The 20,588-nt window shown below is 43.9% G+C and overlaps 1 protein-coding gene across 4 annotated transcripts in view; it reads right to left on the reverse strand.

Annotated features, from left to right (window-relative positions):
* The window catches only part of UBN2 (ubinuclein 2), a 624,092-nt gene that overhangs the window by 267,990 nt on the left and 335,514 nt on the right, over positions 1 to 20,588 (reverse strand). For all 4 annotated transcript variants that reach the window (XM_086958832.1, XM_086958824.1, XM_086958830.1 and 1 more), the window contains one exon: positions 18,170 to 18,280. In XM_086958832.1, coding sequence (XP_086814958.1) covers positions 18,170 to 18,280 — 111 coding nt within the window. The remainder of the gene's footprint in view (positions 1 to 18,169; positions 18,281 to 20,588) is intronic.

Genomic DNA, 20,588 nt, shown 5'->3' on the forward strand with positions numbered 1-20,588 from the left:
TGGAGGTGAAAAGGACACAAACAGTTGTTTAGTTTTACGAAAAGGTTTTGTCCTATCTATGTAGTATAGAACTGCTCTTTTTACATCTAGTGTGTGTAGAGCTCTTTCTGGAACCGTTTGCGGTCGTGGAAAAAATACTGGCAACTCAATGGATTGGTTGAGATGGAATGGTGAAATGACCTTTGGCAGAAACTTTGGATTTGTTTTGAGAACCAATTTATTATGATTAAATTGTATAAATGGTTCTTGAATTGTTAATGCCTGTATCTCACTTACTCTTCGTAGTGATGTAACTGCTACTAAAAAGGCAACTTTCCATGTAAGAAACTGTAACTCACATTTATGCAATGGTTCAAATGGTGGACCCTTAAGTCTTGTGAGAACAATATTAAAATTCCATACTGGAGTAGGTGGTATTCTAGGAGGAATTATTTGTTCAAGTCCTTCCATAAACGCTTTTATAGCAGGTACTCTAAACAGTGACAAATGTTGTCTGTTTTGGAGATATGCCGCTATAGCTGCTAAATGCAGTCTAATTGAAGAGTAAGCTAAATTAGATCTTTGCAGATGTAATAGATAGCATACCATGTTTTGTATTGAAACATCCAAGGAGTTCACATTGTTGTTTGTACAATATACAGCAAATCTTTTCCATTTTGCTGCATAACATGCTCTAGTGGTAGGACGTCTTGCCTCTTTAATGACATCCATGCACTCAGTAGGTAAATTTCGATATCCAAACTCTAACCTCAGGAGACAAATCGCTAGATTGAGCTGCATTGGGTCTGGATGCATAATCTCTCCATGGTTCTGTTAGTAGATGTGGGGAGAGTTTTAGTTTGTGGTGTGGTACTACAGAGAGCTGCAGTAGCGTTGTGTACCATGGTTGTCTTGCCCACGTTAGTGCTATTAGAATCAATGTGAGAGAATATTCTCTTAATTTGCGTACCATTAATGGAATTAGTGGGAGAGGTGGAAAAGCGTACGCAAATTTGTTTGACCAGTTCATCCATACCGCATTGCCTTTGGATAACGGGTGTGGGTACCTGGCAGCGAAGCTTAGGCATTTGCAGTTGTTTTGTGTGGCAAACTGATCTATCTCTGGTTGTCCCCACATTTGAAAGAATGGTTGAAGAACTTGAGGCTGAAGCTCCCACTAGTGTATCTGTTGTCTCTGACGACTTAAAATATCTGCCAATTGATTGTGAACGCCTGGTAGATGCTCTGCTAACAGGAAAATGTTTTGAGGAATGGCCCATCTCCAAATACTCTGCGTCAGCCGGGAGAGCTGTAGGGAGTGTGTTCCTCCTTGCTTCTCAATGTAATACATTGCTGTCATATTGTCCGTCCGGACTAATATAGCCTTGTTTGAAATGTAATGTTGAAACGATTTTAGAGCTTCAAAAATTGCTAGTAACTCCAGAACATTTATGTGGAGTACTCTTTGTTTTATTGTCCATATTCCTTGTACTGTGTGATTTTGTAAGTGCGCTCCTCATCCAGTGAGAGATGAGTCTGTGGTCAGTATTATTTGTGGAACTGGCTTTATAAACAGTCGGCCCTTGGAAAGGTTTTTGTTGTTCCGCCATTGAATAGAGCGAAGCGTCCGGTCGTCTACCACCACCAGATCTGTTATGTCTTGTTGAGCCCGATTCCACGGACCTGCCAAGCATTCTTGTATGGGGCGCATTTGTAGTCTTGCGTATGGCACTATGAAAATGCAAGATGCCATCATTCCTATTATCTGCATGAACACTCGAGCTAGTAGTGAGTGTTGTGCTTGGAATTTTTGTATAAGATTCTGCATAGCCTGTATTCTTATTAAGTTAGGGTACGCTACTGCCTTGGAGGTATCTATTGTGGCCCCTAGGTATTGCTGAGATAGGGACGGTTGTAGATGTGACATTTTTTGATTTGCTATAAACCCCAGTTTGTGCAGCAGGCAGACTGTTTGATGCGTGTGCTGTACACATTGGTTGTATGACTTGGATTTTATTAGCCAGTCGTCTAGATATGGGAATACATGAATGTTGTCCCTTCTTACCTGTGCTGCTACTACCGCTAGACACTTTGTGAATACTCGAGGTGCTGTTGTCACTCCGAAGGGGAGCACCTTGAATTGGTAGTGCTGACCTTCTAGCACGAATCTTAGGTACGGTCTATGAGACTGATGAATGGGAATGTGGAAGTAGGCATCCTTGAGGTCTAATGTAGCAAGGATGTCCCCTTTTTCTAGTAACGGTAAAACTTGTAATGTGACCATATGAAAATGGTCTGAATGTATGTACTGGTTTAGGGGTCTTAGATCCAGAATTGGTCTGAGAGACCCATCCTTTTAGGGTATGAGAAAATAAAGGGAGTAAACCTGCGTTTTGGTGTTCCCTTGGTACTAGTTCTATCTCATTCTTTTGCAGTAGTGATTGTGCCTCTTGCCTTAGTAATAAGAGGTGCTCTTTTGACATAGGACGTTGTCTGGGTGGTATTGTTGGAGGAGTGGAAGTGAGCTCCAGGCAATAACCTGACTGAATTATTTGTCTCACCCACCTGTCTGTTGTGATGGAGTTCCAGACAGGTAGGAACTGTTGTAATCTTCCCCCGACCGGAGTGGAATGGTCTGGGGGGATGGAAGGGAAGTCACTGTTTGGGAGTAGAGGCGTTGCGATTGTGGTTGCCTCTGCCTCTGCCCTTATTATTAATATTTCCTCTATACCCTCCTCTATAGTATCCCTTATTGGGTGAGGTTTGGTTGGTTTGTTTGTAAGCAGAGGAGGTATTGTCAGTTTGGAAGCCTTTTGATGCACCCCTATAGGAGGAGTGACGAAAGGAAGGTCTATGGGCTTGTGTTTGTAAAACGCCCATTGATTTTGCAGTATCCGTGTCTTTTTTCATTTTTTCCAACGCACTGTCTACATTTGGACCGAAAAGATGCTGTTGGTCAAATGGCTGGTTTAGTACTGGCTTGTACCTCTGGTTTGAATCCTGATATTCTTAGCCATGCATGCCTACGCAACAGTACTCCTGTGTTTACCGCTCTAGATGCTGTATCTGCAGTGTCTAGAGCGCATCTTATGGAGGTATTAGTTATAACCTTGCCCTCTTGTATTAAATCAGCAGCTCTAGTCCTATATTGTTCTGGCAGGTGCTGCATGAGAGACTCTAGCTCATCATAATGAGCTCTGTCATATCTTTCTAATAGAGCTTCAGCGTTAGCAATCCTCCATATGTTGGCAGCTTGAGATAGTGTGCGCTTCCCTGAGGCATCTAGAAGCTTTGATTCTTTGTCAGGAGGTAGAGCATTCACTGTCGACTGCGAATTGGCTCTCTTTCTCGCATTCGACACAACCAACGAATCTAGTGGCAACTGTCCATTAATGTATGCAGGATCAGAGGGAGCCGTTTAATATTTCTTTTCCAGTCTGAGGTTAATTACCCTGGCCCTGACTGGATCTTTAAATATTTCTGGTGCGCGTCTTACCACTCCATTTAGTTTTGGCAGTGTGGTAGTGGTTCTATGTGATGTTAACAGTGTATCCATAAGAAAATCCTCTTTTATTGGATTTGTATGCAGGTCTACTCCATGGAAAGTAGCTGCTCTATGGATGAGTTGTGTGAACCCAATGGGGTCATCTGGTGGAGATGGTCTAGACAGGTATGCCTCGTCTTGTGGTAGATCTGGTGCATGTGATACATTGTAATCTTCCCATGGGTCACCTGATGACCTAGCCATATTATCTGGGTCATCACTGTCCTCTATTTGTTGATAACTGTGTTGAGTATGTATCCCCATAATCCTCCTCCTGTGGAACTATACTATGTGTACTAGCTGCTGACTGTGCAGGAGAACTATCTAGTATTTCTACTTGTGGTGAGGGAGTTCTTGTGGGTACAGTCTGAATATGCTTCTTTGGAGGAACAGGAGATGGTTTAGGACAGTCTATTTTCCTATTTTCAGGCACTGTATATGTTTGTCCAGATTGTCTTTTGCCTTACATCAGGCTGGAAAAGCTCCTCCACTGGTAAATCTTCCTTCGGCGTCGATTTTTGAAATTTGGAGCCGTCAGGTTTATTTTTTATAGTCTCTATTATCTTTGAAACGGGTCTTGCTTTCGATTCCGAAGATTTATCTTGCTTGGATTTACGCTTTTTGGATCCGAAGCTTTGGCTGCAGTGTTTAGACTTGTCTGTTCTTGGTGCCGAACTGTGTTTCGGTTTTGGAAACCGTTTTCGGGTTTGATTTTTTAGGTACGGACGTAGTTCTTGTTTCGTTAACCTTTGGAACATCTTTCCGTGCCGAACTTGGTTTCGGAACTTCCTTTGGTGCCGAACTTGGTTTCGGTTTCAGTTCGGTAACCCTCGGTGTCGAAGGGTGTCTTGGTGCCGGTGCCAACTTCGGCTTAAGCACTTTTTGTTTGTCGGGACCGACGGTCTCACTCGAGCCCGAGTCGACCTGAGGCTTTTTAACACTCTTCACTGCAGAGCCCGAAGGCGGGGCTTCGGAAGTTTTTAATCTGTGTGCACCCGGACCCGAGGGTGGGGGTGGAACCGAAGCCTGTCCCGGAATGGGGTTGGGGGGATGAACAGGGTCGACGCTCTTACTCACGACCTGTTGACCAGCTGGAAGCAGATGGTCATCTTCGGATCCATCCTCCTGTCCGGAAGCTGACTCTTCTGCCTCGGAAGCGACGTCTTCTTGCTGTTCTTCGACGTCTACCTCGATTGGTGCCTCGTCTATGATGAGGTCTGGTGTCGACGACGAGGACTGCTCCATAGCTCTTCAAGCTAGACGGTCCCTGATTGTGTTCTTGGACCAGAACGAATCACAGGCCTCACAGTCTCGACTCTCGTGGTCTGGGGACAAGCACAAGTTGCAAACCTCATGAAGGTCGGTGTGGGGAAACTTGTGCCAACACTGAGGGCACTTCTTGAACAGTGTTCTTTCCATGAGCCAAAGTCCCAATAGCGCAGTGGGGCAGACGGCCCCGACGAGCTGGAATGGAGAAGTGGGTCCTCTCTTCGACACAGGCAACCGGAATCAGTATCGAAGACGAAGTTGATGTTTACATTGATTTATGGATTCGAGAATAGGTCGGTAACTGGACCGAACGATTAACACATCCGAGCCCGATGGCGGAAAAAAACAATCTGAGGATGGAGACGATGCCCATGCGCACTACAGTCTAAGGGAGGAGTCACCCAGCAGACAAAGACTCTTCCAAGACAACAACAAAGTGTAATCATCCGGGCCCACCACCAGATGGTGATCTAATGCAAAAGTGTGTGGTCTGCAGCCCATATGCCTCGAACTAAACATTACATTACAAATGCAGGATACTACATATTCCTTTGTGAATTCACAGTTTTTCTATTTGTATCTTTCCCTTTGTGTGAATCTGCAACTTGTATATTTGTAACTCTAACCACTAGTATCTGTAGTAGACTTTTGTACTTCACATTCTTATGTGAATTTAGAGCTTTTCATTTTATCTTATGTAACTCATGTACTCAAGTCCACATGTAATGTAACTGGTACTATTTTAAACCGCTCCGACACCTTGGGATAAAGTTTGTGCTATATAAAAACACATTAAATAAATAAAAATAAATATAAACGTTTTATTGAAACTGCCACTGTGAACATCACTGGCCCAATAAACACCAGCAGATGTACAACTGCAATAATTTATAAATCTTACCATGATTTGAATGCGTGTATTAAAGTTGCACCTATGCTGCATACAATAGATTTTTTAAACGCAAACACGATAAAGATACTGCATTTGCAAAGGAGAAAAATAGAAATTTTTGTTGCTTGAGGGCTGCAAAGAAGTGTCTGAGAAATTAGCCTCTCACACATAAAATATGGCGCAGTCAAATAAGTATTTATAGCAGGTTGTAAGTGGCTCAGCATTCCGAACATAGAATATCAGGATGTTCCCCTCCAGCTATTTTTATTCCTAGCAACAATGTTATTATTAGTTCCAGGGGGGTCCTCGTCCCTAGATCTCCTGCAATACCGCAGGCCCCTCAGAGCTCTGTGGCAGACAAATAATCTAAAGGCTTGGCCACAGAAAGTGGATTTAATAGCCAACCCTTGAGGGATCTCGTTTCACCAGACGCACCCATGTCCAAGAGAGACAGAATAAATTAGCATTGGCATAGCAAATAGGTCTCGCCTTTAGGACCTTATAAGTGTTCAGTCATGCAGCACATTATCCATTACATTAGCGATCAAAGATATCAAAGTTTGTGGTAAATCAATGACTGGAGACATAATTAATATAGGTTGAAAAACAACCATCAAATAAATGATTATGTAAGCACATTAAATAACGCACAATCACAGACACCATACCTAATTACCGGTTTTGGCTAAACACTCTATAAAAGAATGTAGGTAAACCATGTCACCACAACCAATGACCACATTGAACGGTAAAATGTAAAGTTCTGCTGCACTCAGATATACCATAAATACCCCCGCAAAGCGTTTTAGTAGGAAATAGCACATTTAAATTTCCCATTTACACAAACTATTACTAGCACGTTAAACTCTCAACTACTGAGAATGAAAACCGCACAGAAGAAATGGACATTTCGGAACTATGCGAAGACAGTGCCCAGATTACAAAAGCAAGTCAGTTCAACACTAACAATGTAAGAAGCGATTGAAGACCTATACAACTGTTATGTTGCAAGGTAGAATAGAAATAACATACCATTGAACAACAATTTATTTATTCTAGAAATTGGTAAAAAGAGAAAAGTGTAGTAAGGCCTGTGGTGTTTGTTTTGCTGTATCACAGAACTCTGGGAAATAAAAATGCAGTTTCAGCGTATATTAAAATAGTTTGACTAGTTTGACAGCAAAAAGAACAGACACCCATCCTTCCTCTTGCTATGTCTACACACGAGTATGTGTTAAAGTGCTCTTCGTAACACTCTAAAGAGCACTTAGCTCGTACTGTTGGTACTGTGCGGACTTAATATACAGCTGCCTGCACAAATGTTATATACTCTGTGGATTCTTTAATTGTTAAATACTGTGTTTCTGGTGTGAAAACATTGCAAGTACATGGTTTATTACCACAGTTCAGCAGGAAATAGACCAACTAGTTAAAAATACAAGTAATCAGTTTCTTAAACCCACAATCACTTTCCGTATTGTGTTTATCTCAACAACGAGACAGCTACGGAAAAGCAATAAAAACTGTTCCAGACCTGAGTTTCCACACTTTTTAAAAGAGAGCGTCCAGAATCAACAATAATGAGGTTGCAAGGGAGTGATTGAAAAGTGATAGTCGCACAGTGTGTTATTATTAAAGAGAACAACTACTTCTGGTGCGGAGGCAGACAGTGAGAGAAAAGACCTAGACTGGTTGGAGCGGCAACTGATAAATGAGCAAATTATCGCACCGCAGGCCACAGACACCAAGCAAGAGCTTACTTAGCGTGGCAACGGTTACAGGGATCAGTGAGCAACTTTCAGATGACAAGTTCCAATCCCTGTGAAATAGATACCTTAAATGTCTAATGCACCCACTGCAAGAATACTTGTAAGTTAAACAACATACAATTTATAAAGCAATATGAGTGAAACTTGCAAACTGCTGGATTAAACCCCACCCGGTTGATTCAAGTTCATACCAGTGAAACAGGAAGTGACGCTGGTAATAGCCTTCACTGTATGCGCCACGTTCGTTAAATGAGGATCAGAGATAAAGACAGACTACTATAAACAAGCATATTCTTAAACTTTAATAATGTTAGTGCGTGCTGGCGACTCTGAAATTATACTTTATTAAAAACATACTTTACTGTTTCTCAGTCACTAAGATTAATGTGGTTCAAATCTTTATGCAGATATGCACTGACTTACCACAGACAGACCATAGTCCCAATGAACAATTAGCTTTGGAGAGTCAAAGCACCTCTGCATAAACACTTTAAAGGTCTGAACTACGTTAATCTTATTGACTCTGAAACACTAAAGTACGTTTTAAGTAAACAGTATAATTTCCGAGTCGCCGGCACACTCTCTAAGACTATGACGCCTAAAAACAGTGCTGCGCAGGAGCCATCTTTTTAATTGGATCAACCTGGTGCACAAAGTAAACAGAACACTTATCAACACGCCACCCAAAGTACACAAAATAAAATAAATACAAGAGAGTCGCAGCTGTGAAGAAGGATGAAGTGCAGCAATGAAGCTGCTGCGCGCATCTTTTATTAACCCCTTCCATGCTCATGACGAGCTCAGCTCGTCATGAAGCACAGTGGAGCTGTGCTTATGACGAGCTGAGCTCGTCATGAACAATGGGGAAAATTCAAAGTCATCATAGGAGGGGAAAACTCAAAGCAGCCAAGGTGTTAAAACGTCCCAAAAGTTAATAGACTTAATAAAAAAGCAATAGAGCACGGTGGTGAATAAAGATGAAGCGTGGCAAATGAAGCTATTGGACAGCTTTCTTTTATCAACCCGTCGGCGGACAAAGTAAACAAAACACATACCTACAATTCAAAAACACAGCAGAGACAGTGCTGCCTAGGTGGGACCTAAAAAAAAATAGTGCACACAAAGTAACAAAATAACAAAAAGAGTGAGACCACATATAACAGGGGCAGTCTCCATTGGAGGTTCCAAAACACCAAAAGGAGAGACTAATTAAACAATTTACCAAACAAAAGCAGGCATTTTTGAAAGGCACTAACAGGAACCAATCAAAAAGATGGGTGGTGCTCAAAACCCATACTGTAGATACAGCAGGTCTCGAAGCGACCGTGCACATGCGCTGCCTAGGCAAGACCTAAAAACATGTTAAAACGAGTAAGACTTTCAAGCTTCAGCCACTAGATGGAGGAATTTGCACAACATGTAAATCTAGAAGAGATTCATGCTGCAAACCCAGGGCTGTCTGGCCCGTGTTACAGCCACTAAGATGAGTTAAAGAGGTTTGCTTGAACTTCTGGTCCACAAAGGGAAGCAGTGGGAGGAGTCTAAAAGAGTAGGCAAATATCCCAGACTAATTCATCCACAGTGCATAACCCTTGGACTGTGGGTGTGTGTATCTGCCAGCAAAGCTTTGACATCTTGTATTTTCTGGGGTAATAAATAGGTCTATCCGCGGATACCTCCGTGCTGAAATTATAACTGAAGAATCTGGGGAGTGGAGTACCAACTCATGGACTTAAGAGTCCTAGTAAGCAGAGCCGCAAAGTTCTGAGTTACCCCGGGAAGAGGCTCTGCTAGAAGGTGGATATTGCAACAGAGGACCCAGTGTCAGATGCTCTGTGTAATGTGAGAGCTAATGGGAGTATACGCCTCCCTGTTTCTAGATGGAATACATGGCTTTTATGCCTGTTCTAATAAGGACTACCTTGCTGTGAATGAGTACCAGAAAGGCTTTGCAGGTTAGCTGTATGGCTAGTTGATCCAAGTATAGGATGCGACAGTCAAGTCCTTGGACTATGTGAGATGCGTGGACAAGCACGTGAGCAAGGCACCCATGGTAATGGTCACATGCGGCACTGTGTCTGTGAAAGGCCTGCCCTACAACAGATTGGTAGTTTGTCACCATTTGCAGAATGCAATCACATCTAAAAAAAATCAAAAATGTGCATGCTCAGCTTGAAGACAAGCCTATTGTGCCAATGTACGCGATGAAGGCGTTTTACGTATTGTAGCTGCTGTTTTTATGAGGATTCCAGTAGAATTGGATAATCTTTATCCAATGATTGGTGTTTACCACATGACAAAAGTTGTGTTGTGGAGTGCAGGAGGTTCTCAGTGGATGTGGCATAGACAATGCACTTATTGAGACTGAAATCTTTGGAAGCAAAACTGTCCAGTCAGTATTGAGCAAAATTCATTATGTCCGTTCGTTACAAGGTATGCTGTGAGAAAGTGCCATCTTTCTTGCATTGGTATGCCCCCATTTTTTTCTGAACTGCTGATGTGCTTTGACTGAGTGTTGCCTGGGCTCCTGCCAACCAGGTACCAAGGGCATGTGTTCCCTCCCTAAAACGGTGTTGAAACTAAAACCCAATTGGCATCTCTGGCCACCTGTCAGACCCTAGTAAATGGTACCCTAGGTACCCAGGGCATGGTGACCAGAGAAGACCCCTAAGGGCTGCAGCACTTATTGTGCCACCCTTAGGGGCCCTATACCCTGGCACCCACACACTGCCTTTGCAGGCTAAGTACAGAACTAAACAAAGAGTCGACATGGCACACATCCCTGTGTGCCATGCCCACAAACCCACTACCCTGGCATACATCAGTCACCGCTTTAGCTGGGTGCCCTATGTCAGTGGTGTGGGCACAGGTGTATGAGCCCTGTGCCCCTACAGTACCCAGGGCCACTCCTGGGCACTAAGTGCAGTGATGCCATTAAGAGTATATGGTGCTGGGAGGTCGTCATTACGAACTCCACAGCACCATAATGGCTACACTGAAGACTGACAATTTTGGTATCAACCTTCTCAGCACATTAAACCCACACTGATGCCAGTGTGGGGTTTAATGAAAAATGCATCACAGAGGGCATCTTCGAGATGCCCCCTGAAACCTAACCACAATCCACGTCTGGTCTGAGTGGCTGCAGAGGCTGCCACACAGCAGACATGTTGCTGGACCCCAGAGTGGAGAGCCCCCAGCTCTCCAGGGCCTGCAACAATGCACATCCTGGGCGAGGAGCTAGGTCTCCTCCCCCAGGATGGGCAGAGGGAAGCTTCAAAGGCATGCCGCCTCTGTGAGCTTCTCCAGACCATTTGCTGTACTCAGCAACTGGCCCCCACCAGTTCCAACCCCCACTCTGGCGGGAAGACAGGCGGGAAACCCCACGTCAGGAAGGGGGGTGTGCCAGTCTGTGCCAACTCCAGACTGGACTATGGCAACGTCCTGTACCTGGGGGCACCGGCATCAGTTATTCACAGACTGCAATGCGCTCAGAACGCTGCTGCCAGACTCTTAACCGGAACCAAATCGAGATGCTCTGCTAAACCAGCACTCAAAAGCCTGCACTGGCTTCCAGTTAAAGAAATGATCACCTTTAAGACCTTATGCATTTCACACAAAATAATGCAAGGCAGAGGCCCTCCGATTCTGAGATCCTTCGTCAAACCCCATCACTCTAACAAACAACTCAGATCAGATTCCCTCTCCCTGGCCAGCGTTCCTAGAATAAAAAAGTCCCGATCCGGGGGGCGCTTGTTCTCCTACAACGCCCCAAAACTGTGGAACGCTCTCCCACTTGCCATGCGGAGAGAACACAATCTTTTGGCCTTTCGTAGGCAACTAAAAACTTGGCTCTTCCCATAATCTTTCACTTCTTCTGCTCCCCCTCTGGAACTATAGGTCAATTCAGCGCTGGGACGCCCTAGGGTAGCTGCGCGCTTTACAAATCCCCATTCAAATCAAATCAACTCCACCCCTCAGGTGGGAGAGGGGAAGCACGACCCCGGGCTCCGGCCTTCTTGGTGATGGTGAGCCCTGCCCAATGACAGCTAGGCTCCTGCCCCCCTCCCACAGGAGAGGAGCAGGCTAGGGGGTGTACCCACCCCAGGACAGGGACCTATTGGTCCCTGCCCTTGCCCTACCTGTAACCCCCCTAAATTTAGTATTTAGGGGCACCCTGAACCTTCCTTCATCAGATCCCGATGAGAAGAAGAAAGAATATGAAGAGGAAGAAGACCCGCTGTGCAGCTGCTAAGAGGATGACAACAACTGACTACGCCCCAGCCCTACCAGCCTGTCTCCTGCGGACAGCAACCTTGGGACACCCAGAGGACCTGCCTGCCTTGACCCTCTTAACGTCTGGGACTTTCATCAGCAGAGGCTCTGCTGCAACAACACCCCTGGTGCCAGCCAGGAAGCTCCGGACCAGCCCACTCTGCACCCGCCGAGCCCGGCCCGTGCCAGAGTGATCCAAGACCACGAGGACGTCCCCCGGCGACTGGGACCCGAAGTATAGTGCGCAAGTAAACAGAGCAGTTGCTGAATTCCGCTGACCAAAGGCACCTCTGTGTGTACATTGTATGACTTTTTTGGGAAAAGCAATAGTCTGAGAAGGCAGCTAAAATTATCTCGGCATGTTAAGAAGTGCTTTATTCGCTTTTTTGACAATTGTGGAACTTGCTCTACTGTATAATTCTTAGCGAAGTATATCTTTATGAGAGTGTCTCATAGTTTGTAAAAGATGGACAAAAATACATGGAACCCCTGAAACTCTATGTTGACTGTTAGTAAAAGGGGAACATTTCTTTTTGTTGAACCCCTTTGGGTACAAAGGGGGTCTTTGTTCACTTTCAAACGGAACAGCTCCTGGTTCTATTATGGCACAATCACATGCACAAGTTTGGTGAGCTGTCTGGTTTCTTTTCCATAAAAGCATTCTGAAAAGGGCGACCTCAAAAGATTTGAAGAGTAATGAGTGATGAGTCCAGATACATCCACAGACTGAACCATTTTACGTCATAAAAGTATTCCAGACAAATATTCTCCCTCAGTTCATGGAACAGAATTCTCATGACCGAAGGTAGAAATTATACCAATGAACTAAATATGCTGCACAAGTCTAGGTACACCGGAAAGTAACGTGTAATTCAGACTCTGGACATTTAATCATGACCTCCCTCGCGCGCGCCGCTCTCCTGTGACGAGGCTAGGCGGCGCTGCTGTGCTCCTGCACGAGGACAGAGCCCGAGACCTGATAGAGTGTGACGAGAAGGGGGGGGGAATGGGGGGGGGGGGCACAGAGCCTTACTCTACTGAACCAGGCTGGGCTTCCGCATGAGTCACTACTGCATGCAATTAAATATTAAAACCTCCGGTGATAGCAAAAAGTCTGTCATGGTGTCCCCCGGTGCGGTCCGCACCCACCGCACCCCCCTAGTGACGCCACTGCCCAGACGACGCCTGCAGACTCAGAACCAGGGGCCCCTCCAACTGCAACCAGCTGAGGGTAAGCTTTCCAGACTCCAAAAAACACCCCTGCACCCGGCCCCCTGCAGCTCCCTGTGCGTTCCTTAGGGGTACCTACCTGTGCTCCAAGATCCCAACTAACCTCTCGAAGTGGTGGTCGCCCCTGAAGAGTTTCCGTCCCCGAACCTGCAGCCTTTGTTTATTTTTTACCTTTTCCATTGAATAACATTGAGCGCCCAACAGCTCAAAAGCACCCTGCACCCAGCCGCCCGAGTACCGCTGGCCGTGCAACCTTTACCCTATCCTACTTCCCCATTTGCCCTGAACAAGTGACCAGGAGCTCAGCTCCCACAGTCGCGTGGCCTGCTAGCCAGCAGCCACCAACCGGAGGCCCCCTGCTCCTCGTTGGATAACATTGGGCCTAACTACCTCTGCACCTGGCCGCTCCTGTGCCGCTGAGGGTGAACCAACTGTACTTACTTGACCCTGGGGGACCCCTGAGCCTATGCCCAGAACCCTAACTTCACCTGTCGAATACTCACCAAAAAACCGGTTACTCACTTACCTGCCATTGGATAACGACTGGTTTGACTCGAAAAATCTTCTAAGTGTGAAGTTTTGAAAACTTAAAATATTCATATAAAATCAACCGAATTCAGAAGTACTCACCTGGGATCAGGACAAAAGCCAGTACTGTACCTTGTATCCCAGTACTGAATCGCAAAAGTAATCCTTACCGGGTTTACTAGTAACCTGTATTTTCTACATAGGATCCCATTGGCTGCTTTTCTATGAAATTTTATCTAAGTGTCTACTTTTGAAAACTTATCATACGAAATACTGAAACGTGATTACTTACCGGTTTTAAGTTGAGACCCCAGTGCTGAACCCAAGAGCCCAGTACTGGATTACAAAAGTAACGAGATCTTTATTAGTAGCAGCGTTCACTTTATTCACTATTTTTCTATACTTCATTATTGTCCATTTCCTATTTAGGAACGTTAGGAGTGGCAAACACAGGGCTGGTCCCTGTGTGGTCCTGAGGAAGAGCTTGGGGTAGCTCGAAACATGATCTCACACGGTGGTCCACCTCATTATAGTTAGGTTCCCCAGTGCAACCCCCTTTTTAGACATACCAACCTAGGAACTAGAATAAAATTTGTTAAGGCCCACTAGGAAGGTATTTTTAATCACTTTTTACCCACTCCCCCACAATTTGCACTACACATAGTCTAACTACAAGTGCTCCTACGCAACTTCGCAAGTCGCAGCACGCCCGAGTTCGTAGAGGACTATGATGAAGCATGTCACCGTGGGGAAACCCTGGTGAGTGAGGGGACTAAAAAAAAAAATATTTTCTTTCTTCAAGGCTTTTTCATTGACTACATGAGTCAAGAGCCATCAGTCTTTAAGCTAGGTCTCTAAACCAAACATCTTGGGTTTTCTTTTGAAACTACGTACCAGGAGGACGACCTAGCGTTTTACTCCTCTAACTCCCCCTAATCTTGTACTCTCTTCCTGCAAAGTACTCATCTGAGACTTCTCATATTGAGAACAGTATATTTTAATACCTTTTGGTACTAGAAATCAAACAACTATATCTTTAACATAAAAACAATTGGCCTGGAGTTGTCTTCGAGTGTATGAAACCTTTTGCTGACTGAGTGTGTACAACAAATGCTTTACACTGTCCTCTGGTACTGCCTTACTGCTCGGCCAAGCTACCACTTTAGAGAGTAAGGTCACACCTGGCTTTAACCTCTGTTATACCTCTGGGGTTGGTAGACTCTATACACACTGTACCTTATCTTGGTCCAGTGTATATATAGAGCCACTTTCTCACATATGCTCATCATATCTGAGGCTACAGAAACATTGCATTGGAATGCTTGTTGGAACAAGAATGACAAATTAGGTTTTGCATATCTTATCTCAGAAGTGATCAAGGCACAGGGTGCACTTCATTCAAGAGACATAACGCAAAGCCAGGTATTGTTCAATACAGAAAACCTGAAAAAAACTTTCCAAGTACTCCGGTAATGATTTACACATGATAGCTCTAGTGAAAAATGTGGTACATGCTGATCGGAAAGTTGATTAGGTGCTGCACATTTAGACTGTGGAGTCACTGATTACTGTGTTTAGTGAATTCAATTGGATGAACATACCAGAGATATGGGTCCTGGTGTTTGGAACGAGTGAATAAGCTAGAGGTGAAAAAAACCATACCTCTACAGAAAATCCATCCAAAGGTATTTTGTGGGGAAAGAGCAATGGTTCAATGATGTGGCTCCAGATATGAAACTGGAACAGACGATCTAGAGATCCCAGAAAAGCTCCAAGGGAATTGTTGGTCAGACAAGTAAAAGTGAATATGTTGCTCAGTGACAGCTAGCTTCCCATGAACTCCTTTCTATTTGCAATGCTTTCAGAGAGATGGCAAATTCAAAATGAATGTACCATTGTGAAAATGTTCCTCACCACCTACTCGTGGGAAAAGTTGTTCAACATAATTATGCTTTAATTGCCATAGTAAGAGTTTCGTCCAACCAGCCACTACAAAACAAGTTACAAAAGAACTTTCACAAGCACAGAGATGGATGTAGCAAAAGAAAGGCGTGAATTTATCAAGGCCAATATGTCACACAATCTTCTTCCAACAAATGCACTATTTGATCGAGATGCTGCAACCAAACCAGTGAAGCACAAACTCGCACAAGAGCTCGAAAAAAAACTTACCTGAAGAATTTTAATTTGAAAAGGTGTTCTAATAGAAAACTGCAGTTTGACTTTAAGTCACAATTGCAAATGGTCAAGATTTCATCCATGCAAAACTTTGGAGTGGTTGTTCAGACTTCTACGGATATCAAAGTCAGTGTACACCTAGCAAGAACTGCACATTGTCTTTGACAGTTATTTTAAACTATCTGCTGTCAAAAAATGTGAGAATCAGACGAACGTGTGCAAGTGAAACAATTTACCTTGCCTGCATCAAACATTTGACACCTATACAACTTGATAAATTCTGGTCATCAGCATTTAACTCGATGAACTTGGAGTTGCTAACTAACCAAAACATTGTTAATGCTGCAGTGAATTTCCAATTATTGCAAGTGGAATGATTGTCAATGAGGAGTTGATGCCTGCCGAGCTATATTCAAAGTACGGGCCATATTGTTAAAGAACTTAACAGCAAATTGGAAAAAGCTGACCTTCGTGTTGTGCCACATTTTGAGTAAGCTGTTCGAAATGGTATCAATCGAGTCATTGTACTGTCAAATGACACAAATATTATTGTGCTACTTAGATTTAAAGCAATGTTCATAAGTCAAGGATTGTCAGAGTTCTGGATATGTTATGGAACAGGCGAGAAAATATACTTAATCCTGCTTAATATTCTGTACTAGAAACTTGACCCAGAAATGTGTCATGTAGGAAAAGATCTGTGTGAATTTGGTTGGGAAGATATTCATGGGGTGCTAAAACCTACGAAATTTTGAAAGCCTCTACCCGCAGAACCTACATGTACGTGCAAAACCTGTGCTACAAAAAGATGTCCCTGTCTATATGCTCTTTTCAAATGTTCAACATTCTGCAAATGTACCATGAGTGATTGGCAAAACAAATCAAAATGTGACGAAAACAGAAGTGATCAACATTTCTTTTCAAATTCAGATCCTAAACATTGCTTGGTGTATACATAAAAGGAATATAAACCATTGTTATTTGTTTCACTTCTATATAGGTTTCTTACTCCTCTATTATAGCCGTCATTTTGGAAAATGGCAGAAGAGTTGCTCTGAGGAGTTATTTTCTCTCTCTAGAAGACTACTTGAACCCCAAAACCTATTTTTTGAAACCAAAATGAAGTATGTAGGTCTCATGGTTCCTGAAATATTATATCATCACTGCAACACATCTGCCATTTTTAAAATGTCGTACAGAAAAATTTGGCCCGGCTCAGAAATGTCTAACCAAGCTAAATTACTTCTCTAAAGATCCAAAAACAAATCAAAAAGGAAAATCTCTGGACAACAATTTATTTACAGAGGTCGACCAGAGGATAAATACCACTTGGCCTCATCTCTTTGAACCTCCTAATTTAATGCCCACTATGTCCTTTCAAGTTCTTTTAGACATCTTTTTGCAGATGTTAATTTCAGGTTCAAAATGAGAGGCAGCGAGACCAACCATGCATACCTTGTGGGAATCAGTTTCAACTTCTTTCTCCCACATGAAGGGCAAAAACAGATGGCATTATGACTGAAAAATTCAGTCAATGATTAGTGAAAAAAAGGATTCACTCGACTGTAAATGGTTAAAGACCTTGAACAAAAAATTCAAAATTTAAAAAAATGAAATATTGAGGAAAAATATTTAACAGATATTCTGAGAACAATCTTAAACAAGCTGATTAAGAGAACTGGGTTACTGAAGCAATTGCCAATACAATGAATACTGGGAGGGATGGGGTGTTTCCGAGGTTCCTAACGGAACAGGCTCCTATTTCTTCTTTGTTGAATGCAAGTCTAACAAGCTCATCTTTCCCTCCAGGCTCTCTACAGAAATACATTTTGCTGCATTCAAATGCTGCAAAGTATTTCTAGGAGGACAATCGCAAGAATTACTTTGAACTTTCATGAGAAATGAGGCGTCTGTTAGGCTCCCATTCAACAGGTGTATCTAAACTCATGGACAGACATTCTATGAAGTGGTTACCATGAAATAACACTACTGAAAAAGGTGTCCCGAGGTTCATGCATACAGCTGCAAATTATTCAAGCATTTGACTATCACTGAAGATCCCATGATGGAGACAGCTCTTTCAAGGAAGAAGCGGTCTGGTTCCAAGGAGGCAAAAGAGTAATCTGCATATACAAAATCAGTGTACCACTTGTGACAATATGCACTACAACATGGTAAACCGCAATAAAAAGGGAAGTATTCCTCCAAACTGAACGAGGACCATGGCCTCAAAGGGAAGTGGAAACAGTAAAATACAGTAACATAAAATGATGCCACTAGATTACATCCTGAAACCTAAAATTTGTTATTGCGTTCCACTGGCCACAGAGGATAGTAAGTTCAATGCAAGAGGAATTCACATAAGCAGACAAATGAAGGTATTTATTTATTTTTAAAGTTTTATATAGCGCAAACAAGATCCCGAAGGATATCAGTAGTGGATTTCCTCAATGGCCTGCTATCCTCCAAGGTGAAAATGAACAGCTACACATATTAGCAGTTTACCTGAGTGTCTCGTCCCAATGAAACTTCTTGCGAGGCCCCATCACTCGTTTGCCAGGTTTCTCGTCATCATCTTCCTCTGAGCCATTTTTCTCTGCTTCACCAGCCTGAACCCTAACAAAAAGACCCATGTGAGTGAGGATTTTACCAACCATGGAAATGGCTAAAATGTACAAAGGCTTGGGCGATACAAACAAACATCATAGCACACTAATGAATGTCTTCCTACAAAGTGGATAGCTCCTAGAACTGAAAACCGTTAAGAAAATATTATTTTCCAGAAGAATTCTGTAGTGAAATGACTTTTCACAGGTTCACACCCATTTTTTGGCCCCACAGTTTGATGACCTTAAGTAGAGGTGTAATGGCTCTGCACACTGCGAAACGGACGTCCAGCATTCAGTGTACGTGCTCTGACCCCTAAAGGAATATGCTACTTACCAGTATGCATCTGTTCCAGGCATGTAGGGCTGCTGACATTCATATCTGTGCATAGATCGCCGCCTAGTGTGTCCGGATGATTGCACATTGTTGTCCTGGAAGAGTCTTCGAAGTATCACGAGATAGGTGGCTCCTCCCCTGGACTACAGTGCGCATGGGCATCTTCTCCATCCTCAGATTGTTTTTCGCCATTGTGGCAGAGACGGTGTGTAATACAGTAAGTGATGACCATGCCTGAGAATGATTCTGGGTGCTACAGCTGCGACAGGCACCGGGGAGGAGGGCAGGCGATATGAATGTCAGCAGCCCTACATGCCAAGAACAGATGCATACTGGTAAGTAGCATATTCCGTTCGAGGCATGTGGGCTGCTGAATTCATATCTGTGCATAGAATAAATAGCAGTTACCTCCTTAGCAGTGGTTGCCCGTGCCAGCTGCAGAAGTCTGAAAAATGGTTTTGAGAACAACCTGTCCTACAGCAGCTTGCTGTTTGGAGTGTACATCTACGCAGTAGTGTTTGGTAAATGTATGTATGGTGGTCCATGTGGCTGCTCTACATATATCCTCTAGGGGAATGTTACCTAGGAAAGCCATGGATGCCCCTAACTTGCGTGTGGAATGCGCTTTTGGGGGAACTGTTAATGTGCGTTTAGCTTTTTGATAACAGATTTGTATGCACTTAACAATCCATCTGGCTATACCGGATTTGGAAATGGGGTTGCCTGTGTGTTGTGGGGAGAAGGCAACAAACAGTTGTTTAGTCTTTCTAAAATCTTTTGTCCTGTCGATGCAATACAGGAGAGCTCTTTTAACATCTAAGGTGTGCAGTGCTCGCTCTACCACAGTATCTTGATTGGGGAAGAAAACTGGCAGTTCTATGGTTTGATTAATGTGGAACTGCGACACCACTTTAGGCATGAATTTAGGGTTGGTACGTAGCACTACCCTATTAGCATTAATCTGTATGAAAGGCTCTTGAATAGTTAGGGCTTGAAGCTCACTAACTCTTCTTAGCGATGTGACGGCTACCAGAAAAGCCACTTTCCATGTAAGAAACTGTATTTCACAAGAGTGAAGAGGTTCAAAGGGTGGTCCCATTAGTCTGGTGAGAACTACATTTAGATTCCAGACAGGTGAAGGAGGGTGCCAGGGAGGGATCACTATTTTGAGTCCTTCCATAAAGGCTTTAATGGCAGGCACCCTGAAAAGGCAAAGATGCTGCCTGTTTTGAAGATATGCTGCAATGGCGGCCAGGTGTATCCTGATGGAACTATATGCCAGATTGCATCTGTATAGATGCAACAAATAACATATGATGTTCTGCGTGGATGCATCTAGCGGATTAATGTAATTATTGGAACAGTAAATGACAAACTGTTTCCATTTGTCCGCATAGCATGCCCTAGTTGTAGGTCGCCTTGCCTCCTTGATGATGTTCATACAGTCAGGGGGTAGGTTGAGGTAGCCATATCGCAAGGCTCATCTGTTGTGGATCTGGGTGCTGAATGTCTCCATGGCTCTGAGTGAGGAGACTGGGCGTGAGGCGCAGCCTTTCGTGAGGCACCACTGAAAGTTCTAGGAACGTGGTGTACCAGGCCTGCCGTGCCCACGTTGGAGCAACCAGGATGAGCGTCATGGAGTGCTGTTGCAGTTTGCGTGCCACTAGCGGTATGAGTGGTGCTGGAGGAAAAGCGTACGCAAATCTGCCTGACCAGTTCATCCATATCGCATTGCTCTGAGACTGCGGGTGTGGGAACCTGGCGGCGAAGGTTTGGCATTTTGCGTTTTCCTGTGTGGCGAATAGGTCGATCTCTGGATGACCGCTCTGATGGAAATATGGTTGGAGCACCGAGGGGTGTATCTCCCACTCGTGCATCTGATGGCTGTGCCTGCTGAGCAGGTCCGCCATCTGGTTGTCTTTGCTTGGGAGATGTTCCGCCATGAGGAACATGTTTCTTTGAATGGCCCACTTCCACATAC

Source organism: Lissotriton vulgaris, chromosome 1_1 (assembly GCF_964263255.1).
Source record: "Lissotriton vulgaris chromosome 1_1, aLisVul1.2, whole genome shotgun sequence".
In the NCBI taxonomy this organism is placed as follows: domain Eukaryota; kingdom Metazoa; phylum Chordata; class Amphibia; order Caudata; family Salamandridae; genus Lissotriton; species Lissotriton vulgaris.